The sequence below is a fragment of the Balaenoptera musculus genome, chromosome 5 (assembly GCF_009873245.2).
Source record: "Balaenoptera musculus isolate JJ_BM4_2016_0621 chromosome 5, mBalMus1.pri.v3, whole genome shotgun sequence".
NCBI classification, from domain to species: Eukaryota; Metazoa; Chordata; class Mammalia; order Artiodactyla; family Balaenopteridae; genus Balaenoptera; species Balaenoptera musculus.
In genome coordinates this window covers 48,648,928-48,661,666 of record NC_045789.1, presented here as the reverse complement: position 1 = coordinate 48,661,666, position 12,739 = coordinate 48,648,928, and the positions used below count along the sequence as shown (strand labels likewise).

Below are 12,739 nucleotides of genomic sequence, written 5' to 3'. Positions count from 1 at the left end.
TCCATTGTATGGATATACCATATTTGTTTATCCATTCTTCTGTTGACAGACATTTGGGATACTTCCGTTTATTGGCTGTTATGAATAATGCTATTATGAACATTTGTGTACTCATTTTTGTGTGAACATATGTTTTATACAAAGGAATGCAATTGTTGGGTCATGTGGTTTAACTTTTTAAGAAATTGCCGAACTCTTGCATGGAGGCTGCACCATTTTATATCTTCATCTGAAGTGTATAAGGGTCCAGTTTCTCCTCACCAACACTTGTTATTGTCCCTTTTTTAAAATGGCCATCCTAGTGGGTGTAACTCGGCATCTTATTTTGGTTTTGATTTGTATTTACCTAATGACTAACGATGTTGCATATCTTTTCATGTACTTATTTACCGTTTGTGTATCTTTTTTATTTTTTTAATGATTATTATTATTATTATTTTGGCCCTGAGGCATGAGGGATCTTAGGTCCCTGACCAGGGATTGAACCCGGGCCACCTGCAGTGGAAACGTGTAGTCTTAACCACTGGACCACAGGGAAAGTCCCCTTGTATATCTTTTTTAGGGAAATGTCTAAGTCTTTTGCCTGCTATTAATTTGGTTACTTGTCTTTTTATTATTCAATTGTATGTATACATTCTGGATACAAGTCCCTTAACAGACATATGATTTGCAGATATTTTTTTTCCCATTCTTTGGGTCGTCAAAGGACACTTTTTTTTTTAAATTTATTTATTGTATTTATTTTATTTTATTTTTGGCTGTGATGGGCCTTCGTTGCTGCACGAGGGCTTTAGTTGCGGCGAGCGGGGGCTACTCTTCATTACAGTGCACGGGCTTCTCATTGTGGTGGCTTCTCTTTGTTTCGGAGCACGGGCTCTAGGCGCACGGGCTTCAGTAGCTGTGCACAGGCTTAGTTGCTCTGCCGCATGTGGGATCTTCCTGGACCAGGGCTCGAACCTGTGTCCCCTGCATTGGCAGGCGGATTCTGAACCACTGCGCCACCAGGGAAGCCCCAAAGGACATTTTCTTGATAGTGTCCTTTGAAGGACAGAAGTTTTTAATTTTGACAAAATGCAATTTATCTGTTTTATCTTTTCTTGCTTATGCTTTTGGTGTCAAATCTAAGAAACCATTGCCTAATCCAGTGCTTTGAATATTTGTACCTGTGTTTTCTTCTAAGAGTTTTATAGCTTTAGCTCTTACATTTAGATCTTATATCCCATTTTGAGTTAATTTTTGTATATGGTGTGAAGTAGGGGTCCAGCTTCATTTTTTTGCATGTGGATATCTAGTTGTCCTAGCACCATTTGCTAAAGAGATTGTTCTTTCCTCATTGAATGGTCTTTGCATCCTTGCCAAAAATTAATTGAAATAAATGTTAGACTTTATTTTTAGACTCTCTATTCTGTTGATCTCCATGTCTGTTCTTATGCCAGTGCCACAGTCTTGATTACTATAATTTTGTGGTAAGTTTTGAAATCAGAAAATGTGAGCCCTTCAACTCTGTTTTTCTTTTTGAAGATTATTTTGGCTGTTCTGGATACGTTGAATTCCCATACAGATTTTATGATCAGCTGGCAGCTGGGATTTTTATAGGGACTGTGTGAATCTATAAATCAAGTTGGGGTATATTACCATGTTAACAACATTACATCTTCCTATTCATGAACACAGATTACCTTTTCATTTATTTGAGTTTTAGGTAATTTCTTTTAACAGTGTTTTGTAGTTTTCAGTCTTGTACTTTAGTAAAATTTATTCCAAAGTATTTAAATCTTTTTTATGTTATTTAAATGGAATTGTTCTTTTAATTTTATTTTCTGATTGTTCATTGCTAGTATACAGAAATACAACTGATTTTTTTTTAAATTATTTATTTATTTATTTTTGGCTGTGTTGGGTCTTCGTTTCTGTGCAAGGGCTTTCACCAGTTGCGGCGAGCGGGGGCCACTCTTCATCGCGGTGCGCGGGCCTCTCACTATTGCGGCCTCTCTTGTTGCGGAGCACAGGCTCCAGACGCGCAGGCTCAGCTGTTGTGGCTCACGGGCTTAGTTGCTCCGCGGCATGCGGGATCTTCCCAGACCAGGGATCGAATCCGTGTCCCCTGCATTAGCAGGCAGATTCTCAACCACTGCGCCACCAGGGAAACCCTGATTTTTTTTTTATATTGAGCATATGTCTTTCAATTTTGCTGAATTTGTTTACTAGTTCTAATAGGTTTTTAGTGGATTCCTTAGGATTTTCTGTGTACAAGATCATGTCATCTGGGAATAGGTGTAGTTTTAGTTCTTCCTTTCCAATCTGTATGCCTTTTATTTCCTTTTCTTGCCTAATTGCTCGAGCTAGAACCTCAAGTTCAATGTTGGATAGAAGTGGCTGGAGGAGACATCGTTATCTTGTTCCTCATCTTAGGGGTAAAGCATTTAGTCTTTCACCATTACATATGTTAGTTGTTGGATTTTCATTTTCAGGAAGTTCCCTTCTGTTCCTACTTTCTCAATAGTCTCTTAAAAGATGTCCCTCAAAATTTCTCAAAAACAAGAATGATAAATAATAATAATTTTAAAGACCCACTTCATTTGAGATTTATATCCTCTGGTTGTGACCCCTTTTGTCCCTCATCTTTGCTTTCACTCCTAGTCACTTCTTCATATTCACTGGATCTTTCTGACCTGTATCTCACCCTTGCTTTTCACTCTATATGCCATCATCCTCCATCATGCTTTCAAAATTTGTCTGTTTATCAACAACTAAAAAATCTTATACTTCCTGAAACAAAAGAGAAAAGAAAAAAAGAAAAAAATCTTACACTTCCTGACATTATAAATAGTACATGTTTACCATAAGATTTTTTTTTTTTTTTTTAGAAAATAAGATATAAATCAGGGAAACAAATTCTAGAGGTCCAACTAGAGATAACACTGTTATGTTTATATAAACATTATATGTGTTATATAAAGATTATATATATATTATAAAGCATATATGTAAACATACAGACTTATAAAATTACCTGGCTTGTACTAATTTTGCTGGTTTTAAAGTTGGGTTTATTTTACAAATTTATTTATAAGGTTTTCTTAAAATATATATAGACACACATGAATGTATATATATATTTTTTGCTAGATTGGATCATTCTGCACATTAATTGTTAATATTCAGTTTTTTCCTACTGGCACTAAATCAAGGGTGTTTTAATTACCATGTCATTAAACATTCTTTAAAAATACATTTTATAACTGTTGCTATAGGTATGGATTTACCACACTTTTTAAAAAAATTATTAGACATGTAGGTTGCTTCTAATTTTTCACTATTATAAATAAAAATAAACCTTTATACATCTTTACAGTTTGCACTCTGATATTTTCTTAGGGTAGGTTTTCAGAAATGGGATTAATATTTCCTACAGTCTTGTTAAATAAGAGTATAAAATGGTCATAACAGCTATACTCTAACTAGCAGTGTATAAGTATAATAATTTCTTTCTTCCAGTTCGGATTCTGAAATAATAGGTTATGCTTTGGACACACTATATAATATAATATCTAATGATGAAGAAGAAGAAGTAGGTAAGTTTCTTTTACTGTGTTCTCTGTACATAAAATCAACTGGATTGTGCCAATTTTGCAGGTTTAAGGTTGAGTTTATTTTATAAATTTATTTATAAGGATTTTTTCTTTTTTTCTTCTTTTTTTGTTTTCTGCTTTTTGGTTTTTGTTTTTCATCAATAAAGGGAAGACATTAGCTTAGTTCCAGAAAAATATCTTTAAGATGATTGCTTTGTATGTGATTTGGAGATGGAATTAGATTCTTCTTTTTTAAAAAATATTTTTCCCTCTCTTTGTATTGATTTTAGTTGAGCAGAATGAATATTAGTATTCTCTAGATTAAATAATCATTTTTGGCTATTGATTAAAAATCAGACTATTTTATTAATATGTTACCTGGTGAGCAATATGAAGTTAGAGGGTTTTTCCTGATATATACTTAAACTTTTCACATAAGACTTACGTTAACTTATAAAGAGCAACAATTTTTTAAATTTAGAAGGTTTTGTCTTGTTTTGTTTTGTTTTGGTGACGCCACGCGGCTTGCAGGATCTCAGTTCCCAGACCTGGGACTGAACCCAGGCCACAGCAGTGAAAGCCTGGAATCCTGACCACTAGGCCCACCAGGGAACTCCCAGCATGTGAAATACTTGACTGGAAGTCTATACATTTTGTTCCATTTATTGTAAAAACATGCACTGAGTAACATTTTACAATGCTGTTGAAGAGTGCTTCCATCATATCACATTGGCTGTTGTAGTAGGACACAGTGGGTCTTTCATTTTTCTAGACAATCAGAAGGGCGATATTCATGCATTTTATGTCTAATTTAGATGGAAGTTATAGGGTCTTCCAAAATCTGAGTAGACAAGGCATAAGGAAATGTAGATAATATTGAGTTTGCACATATTTTATTGAAATAACAGTAGAACAGAAATATATGTAGATATTAACTTCACAAAATACCAGTAGTAGGAACATTTGAAACTGGGCTGTGCTGAATAGTCACAATTTCTTAGACTTGAATATCCTTTTTCTTAAATTTTTATTTCTCTGTGATACCTAGCTGACAATTTAACTTTATTAATTTCTTTAGTAAAAAATCTTTAACAAACATAATTTGGTTCCCATGGAAAAAGAGGCTGTCGGTCACATGACAATTCTTAAATACAGTACACGCAAGAACACACTTTGAAGATAAAGATACTTATTTCTCCTAGTCATTTCTCAGATGAGAAAATTAGATACAATAAATACACTTGTTAGAAAACATTAAAGAAAAAGACTCTTCTTAGTTGTTTCAGATGGAAAATTTAGCTCTTTTCTAATTTGTAGTGATACTTTTTGTGTTTTGAAAAACTATATAGCATCAATTAGGTAGTTTTCCTTTATTATAAATTTGCAATCTAATAATGTTTAAAGTCTAACTTTTTGCTTCCCTTAATGTATTTGGCCTCCTTATTTTTAATTCAACATCTAAAAATGATTCTTTGGATGAAACAGGATAAACGATTCTTTGGAGAAACAGTAGTAGAATCATTTCTTCTAGGAAAGATTAAAATATGAAGTTAGGGTAATAGCCTGAAAGAGTCAATTTTTAAAAATCTAGATATTGAGAAATACGGCCTTCAGTTCTGTTATTGATACTCTCTCTTTACTGCTTCATCAAAAGATAATTCTTAGCTGCCATAATTAACTTCATTTTAGAGTTCTTTACCTTGAGGATATTTTAATAACCCTTCAATTTATTGATAAATATGTCTCATAATCCTACATTTATAGCATATGCTGTATCTCTATTAGGATATCTCAGATTTGAGTAAAATGAGTATGAGTCTCTTCTTTCAAGAGATTATATTGTTTATTTGATGTTTTTAAGCTCTTATTTATTTTATTGTGAATACTATTACATAAGAAAGTTTTTTTATCACCCACTTTTTATTTATTTCTGTCTACCTTTTCAGATGATATTGAAGGTAAAAGATTGCATTTAATATGCATGATGCTTTTAGGCATAATTTCTGATAATATAAAAGGACACTGTCAAGTGAGTTTCTTCTGGCTGGTACAAAAAATCTTGAGATTTGTTTCACTATGTAAGAATTTCTTCATTAAAGAGGAATATTTGATAATCTTATATTACTATTTATTGTCTCTATGGCTACTAAATCTATTTTCCAGAACACAGAAAATATTCTAGTGCGTATTTTAACAAAATTAAGCTTTTTCTCTGGTAGGACAATCTATTCGAATTACTTTTTATATACTTCCTGGGGAAAAAATTTTGAGGCAGTTTATTTAAAAATAAAAATAATATTTGAAAATGTATACATATATATGTATACATATAAATTTTACCTATATTCAATAAGAACTGGAAGGTATTCCAGTTCAGAGAATACTTGTATGTTGATATTGTCCCTTTAAAATAATGCATGCACAATAATGTCTGGTTACTGACATTTTTTATATTAATTTATAAAACTCACCAATACTGTCTTTCTTTTTTCTGGTGGTCCTTTTCAAGTTCCATTTACTTTTAACATTGATACTTCTTTTCCTCATAATTTAAGTAACCACATTTTATTTTGTTTTACCATTTTTCGTGAGATCCTTAACTTTTTAAAATGAGGAAGGAAAAATCCTTTTCTAAAGTAGGTTTAAAATGGTACATAACAAAATTGCCTATACCTAACAAGAAACTAACAAAGAAACTAACTTATTAAGCTGTATAGCATTACCTTTTGTGAAATTTGAACCCCTTGTTTGAAAGCAGATAATATTGAGCATTATGCCTTGACTCTTGTGACAATGCTATTTCCTTGTTGAGTAGTACAGATCAGTAGTCATTGTTTCTATTATTATTTCATCATATTTGTATAGAGCTTTAAATCTTACAGTGCTTTTATGTCCATTATCTTATTTGATCCTCATAGCAACCTGTGAGGTAGGTGACATTTTTGTCTTTTCTAAAAAGATGAGGAAATGAAAACCCAGTGATCATGTAACTTACATAGTATTGTCTAGTAAGTAGGGTAACAGGATTTTTTTTGATACATATTTTTGTATTCCATAGATTTCTGATTTAATAAATTATGGCCATTTTTCTGACTAGATTCTTTATTAAATCTTGTAATTTATATAACTAGTTTATACAATGCAGACAAATGTTAAAAAAATATAGGTGTACTTGTTTAACTAATTGACCACAGTGTAAAAGAAGGTTACTTGATATTCCCTCACTCTGAGATAGGACTACTTTTATTAGAATATCTCTTTCTATAAAGCCATTTTGTCCTCCATAATATGGGTTATGAACTTGATATGGAGTGGAGTTCCAAAGAGAAGGTCCAGAATGTTTTTTAATATTGTTTATACCACTGGAAAAAATATAACTGTAAATACATATGAAGAATAAATGTATATACAAATATTTAGTTAAAAGCCAGTTACATAAATAGGCCTGAAATGTTTCCAGAGGTATATAAGGACTTTTTAAAAAGCAATCTTTAATTTCATGTACCTGTCATAGGTTTATTTTCACTATAATATCAAAGGGCCATTTTGTTCTTAATTTTTCATTTATCTTACAGTAAAGGGACATTTACTTTTACAGGTTATGATAAGTATACCAAGTAGTATATCAGCTATAGGATGTAAAAAATAGACTTAGCTCTAGAATTTTTTAAATATATTGGATGAGAAAGGATGGTTAGTTGTCTCACACCTTTGCTTTCATGTGAAATAGATACAATATTTCATGAATCTAGTTTTGGTTTACAACCTTTAGATATAATTAGTGTAGTAGTTTTAGCTTAATTTACTTCTACGTCAAAATAGCTTTGTATGTTACTTTAATTGCTTAGCAAATTTTTGTAGGACTCTACATTAAAATTCAGAAGTGCTGTCTTAAGACTATAACTTAAAGGAAGTAGAGTATATCTCACTAACACTTTTTTAGTTGACAATATTAAACCAGAAGGAGCTGTAGATTCCTGGAACTGGATCATATTTTACTAGTTCAATTCAAAACATAGATCTTAATTATATACTGCTAAGCTATAGTATTTTATACAGTATAGCTACAGAATAAATCCAATGCACAGTATTAAGTCTACTTCCTGCTAAGTTATTAGCGTGTGCTCAATGCATACATTGAATTAAGCTTTTTCTTGGGTTAAACCTATGTTTCTTAAAGTATAGCACAAAAGACCTAGAGTTCTCTGTATTAAAAGGTGTCTATGGTTAAATAAACGTAACATAGTATATCCCGCTCTGAAACTTCACAAAATTTACATTAGTATAGTAAATACTGAGAATCCTGCAGGAAAGAAACCTGTTCAATTTTGTTTAATCCAGATACATTTGTACACCTGCACTTGCTTTCATGAGATACCTGTTAACGTGCCACACAATCCTGCATTTCGAGAAATACTAACCAAGGCTTAAACCCACAGCTTAATTGTTTGTATTTATCCACATAAAAATATTTCAGCATTTTTTAAATATTTCATAGGAAGAATCCATCAAGTCTGTATATGGTTTTCCTCCCTTCCTTTATTTATTTATTTATTTATTTTTGGCTGCGTTGGGTCTTTGTTGCTGTGTGCGGGCTATCTCTAGTTGCGGCGAGTGGGGGCTACTCTTGGTTGCGGTGTGCGGGCTTCTCTTCTTGCGGAGCACGGGCTGTAGAGCACAGGCTCAGTAGTTGTGGCTCACGGGCTTAGTTGCTCCGCAGCATGTGGGATCTTCCCGGTCCAGGGCTCAAACCCGTGTCCCCTGCATTGGCAGGTGGATTCTTAACAACTGCACCACCAGGGAAGCCCTTCCTCCCTTCCTTTTAAGATTAACTTACAAGTTTTTGAATATTCTCCCAAATGTCAATGAATTTTATTTTGAGCTCTTCTCTAGAAGTCACAATCTTTGGGCCCAAGGGCATTATCTGTCTTATAAGCAAGATTGGCCACTTAGTATTTTAAATAATAAATAAGTTCCTAATATTAAAAATTGGGAGGTTTTGCATCAGTTTTTAGATTTTAAACTTCTCTTTTTAAAAAATCTGAAGACCGACAACACCTGGGCCTGCATTCTCCCACGGCAGAGTCAGCTGGAGCTGAGTAACTGCTGCTTTCCTTAGATGGGGCACGTACTCTCCATCCTGTCTGTAGTCTTGTACCTGGCCTGCTTCATTCACATACATTACTGTCTTGCCCCTGTAGTTGAGTTTATACTCTCTACTGTATCCACACTACTCAAATAAAAACCATTGTAAAATAAATTATATTTCAAAAGCATTTTATTAATTATATACCCAAGAGTTGTTTCATGCAATAAATATGAAAATATGCAAATGCAAAATAGCCCTACAAAGCATCGCAATTAGGTCATTGCATTGCTGTGATAGTACTTTCTAGAGGGAAACAGTTCTAAGGTGGAGACAGTTAAGTTACTTGCCTTTTCAACATAGATTTCTCACATATTTGGAGAGCTATTTTCTTCACATGTGTGGGCCACTTTTTGTAGTTTTCTTTATCTGCTTTTTTAATCTATAGAATTTCATTAGAATCTGGCTAATTATTTGTTCTTGGTACCATCCGCCACAGAGCCATGGTTTGTTAGGGTTCCAGGGTAGGTAAAAACAAGATAGGCTCATTAGCCCAGTGAATCTTGTGAAATTTTATTGGATATAGGGCATTTACCATACCATGGGAATCAGGGCTCTTATTCATAGCTGATTCCAAAGAGGGAGATTTTCAGAAGATTTTATTAGCTCCCAAATTTCCATATCTTTTCCAATTTCTTTGTCATCTCCCTTTCCATCATCATGTCACCTTGCAAATAAAATGGGAAGGGTGTGCACTCTTGCTACTTACCCAGTCTGAGTTTTTTTCCAACTCCATGGTAAATTCAACTTTGAGCATTGAAAACAACAATGTACCATGCAAAACTTTACATTCAGAGGTGTTTGAATAATTAGGGCACAGGATTTTATCTGCTCCCAATGGAACAACAGGAAATCTTTTAAGCAGATCAATGATAGATATCGTCCCTTGAGTCCACGCTAGTTATGTTTGAGTATTAGACTTCCTTCTGATTAATATTAGACCTTTGTAGCATCAAGCCTTTGCCACCTTAACTTAATACCCTTGACATAATAATTGTGCAGTAACATGTAGATAGCTTTCAAGTGTACTTTTTTTCATCCCTTCATGCCCCCCTCTATCTGTTTTTCCTGAAATAATGGAAATATTTCAGTGGAAATAATGACTGCTTCCCTAAACAATTCTTCTGAAGCCACCATTAATCTAAAAAATTAAACTTGAAGGGCAAAAATTAATAGTTTACTAATGTTAAAAATGCAGGAAATTTATTTTTATTTGGCATCCAAACAACCATAAACTCAAGTAACTACTTATTTTGGGAGATTGCATGCAGCTTTTATGAGAAAGAGATATAAGGTAAAATATCAGTAACAGGATTCGCTTAAAGACAAGCATGTTTCTGGGAATATCATAGGATATACGTTTTTTTAAACATCTTTTGCATCTTGGTGATGATACTCATTAATAGTAACCTTACAAGAATCTCAAAATTTTTTTGAATCATCAAAAGAAGATTGTTATGTTCTGTATAATTTTAAAACTTGAGGGAATTCCCTGGTGGTCCAGTGGTTAGGACTCTGCACTTTCACTGCCGAGGGCCCAGGTTTGATCCCTGGTCGGGGAACTAAGATCCCACAAGCCGTGTGGCGCAGCCAAAAGAAACAAAACTTGATAATACATGTAGATATATAGCATATAATAAATCTTAGGACTGTGGTTCTTAAGGGCAGTTTGGCCCCTCCTGCCACCTAGAGGACATTTGTTAACATCTGGAAATATTTTTGGTTGTCACAACTTGAGGATACGTAAGGGAGTGCAACTGGTATCTTGTGGGTAAAGGCCAGGAATGCTGCTAAACATCCTAAAATGCATAGGGAGTCTCTCACAACAATGTCATTGTCAATAGTGCCGAGGTTGAGAAATCCTGCTTTAGAGACGATGATGTTGCTGGTGTGAGTTGAGCACTTATTACTCACCAAGTACTGTGCTACATGTTTTATCAATCCTTATTTCTAATCCTCAAAGAAAACCCTGTGTAAAAGAAAATTGTTCCCATTTTACAGGTAAGGAAACTGAAGCTTGATATATTTGCGCTGTTTGCCCAAAGTAATGTGACTAAATGGATGAATATGGGCTTAATTGGTCTGACTCAAAAACCTTTGTGAGCTTCTTCCTTTTTACTGTATTGCCTCTCAAGAAAGTATTTGACTACTCCATACCCTAGCCATTCTGTTCATAAACAAATTACTTTTGCCTGTGTTAGCAATTTCTCTTTTCTCTTTTAGCAATTTCTCATGTCTCTTTCATGTTAAATTCAGAGGTAGTACTTGACAGTTAATTGCTCCTTTCTCTTTGAAACACTTTTCCACTCATTTCTCAGTCTCCACTGTCCCCTGATTTTCTTTCTGTCTCACGGCGCTACTCTTTCTTTGTCTCCTTTGCTGTTTTCTTTCGTCTCCCCAGCCTCTTAACATTGGAACATCCCAGGGCACGGATTACTTTCCTTCTCTGTTCTTTCCTTTGGTGATCTCATCTAGGCTTGTGACTTCAAATATAGTCTGTATGCGTGCCTCTCAAATATATGTGTCCAACCCAGACCTCTCCACTGATGTCCATAATTGTATATTCAAATACTTACTTGATATCTCCAATTGGATTTCTTTTCCCCACACACAGCTTTATTGAATTATAATTGAAATATAATAAATGTACAGATGTACAGTTCATGAGTTTTGACATGTATAAACCCATGAAACCATCACCACCACCACGAAAATAATGAACATATCCAAGTTTCCTTGTGCTTGTTTGTAATCCATTCCTCCTCCTTCTAGCCCCATTCAATCATAGATCTGTGATCACTGTACATTACTTTGCATTTTTCTAGAATTTTATGTAAATGAGATCATACAGTATATACTCTCATTTTGGTTTTTTTGGTCTGACTTCTTTCACCCAGCATAATTATTCTGAGTTTCATTCATGGTGTATATCAATAGGTTAGTTCTTTTTATTGCTGAGTAGTATTGATATTTTGTTGTGTGAGTATATAACAATTTGATAATCCATTCCCCTGTTGGTGGGCATTTGGGTTGTTTCCAAGTTTTTAGCTGTTACATTTGAAGCTTCGTACTATGTACAAGTCTTTTTGTGGGCATGTATTTTCATTTCTCTTGAGTAAATACCTAGGAATAGAATGGCTAAGTGATAGTAGGTGTATACTTATAAGAAACTGCCAAACTGTTTTTCAAAGTAGTTGTACCATTTTACATTCCCACTGGTGGTGTATGAGAATTCTAGTTCCTCCACATCCTCTCCAGTACTTGATATGGTCTGTCTTTTTAAATTTTAGCTGTTCTAGTAGGTGTGAAATAGTATCTCATGGTAGTTTTAATTTGTATTTTCATAATGAATGATTATATTGAACAACTTTTGATGTGATTATTTACCATCCATATACCTTTCTATTCTTTGGTGAAGTGTTTATTCAGATCTTTTGTTCATTTTTTACTGGATTGTCTTCTTATACTTGAATTGTAAGAGTTCTGTATATATTCTAGATATAGGTCCTTGTGATATATATTTCACAAATACTTTCTCCCAGTCTGTGACTTGCCTGTTTATTTTCCTAACATTGTCTTTTGAAGAACAAAATTTTTAATTTTGATTAACTCCAGTTTATCAATTTTTTTTTTTGTATAATTTGGGCCTTTTGTTTCCTATTTATGAAACCTTTGCCAAACCTAAAATCACTAAGATTTTCTCCTGTGTTTTCTTTTAAAAGTTTTATAGTTTTAACTCTCATGATTAGGTCTGTGAGCCAATGGGTCTATTTCTGGACTTCCTATTCTCTTGGTCTCTATGTCTATCGTTCTGCCTACGTGACATGTGTTGGTTACCCTACCTTTATAATATATCTTGAAATTATGTAGTGTTAAGTCCTCCAACTTTGTTCTTTTTCAAAATTATTTTTGGCTCTTTTTGGTCCTTTACACTCCCATATCAATTTTAGAATCAATTTGTCAATTTCTACAGAAAAAACTTACTGAGATTTTGATTGGGATTCTGTTAAATCTACAGATT

At 33.6% G+C, this 12,739-nt stretch overlaps 1 protein-coding gene and 1 non-coding gene across 6 annotated transcripts in view; both read left to right on the top strand.

The window, feature by feature from the left end:
* USO1 (USO1 vesicle transport factor) overlaps positions 1–12,739 on the top strand; it is an 89,018-nt gene that overhangs the window by 30,124 nt on the left and 46,155 nt on the right. For 2 of the 5 annotated variants that reach the window (XM_036852442.1, XM_036852444.1), the window contains exons 4-5: positions 3,499–3,575; positions 5,519–5,530. The exons of 1 other annotated variant lie outside the window; for it this stretch is intronic. In XM_036852442.1, coding sequence (XP_036708337.1) covers positions 3,499–3,575; positions 5,519–5,530 — 89 coding nt within the window. The remainder of the gene's footprint in view (positions 1–3,498; positions 3,576–5,518; positions 5,531–12,739) is intronic. 2 more of the 5 variants (XM_036852445.1, XM_036852443.1) reach the window with 1 other exon arrangement.
* Positions 10,208–10,280, top strand: TRNAE-UUC. Its single transcript has one exon. It is a non-coding gene; the product is annotated as a tRNA-Glu (tRNA).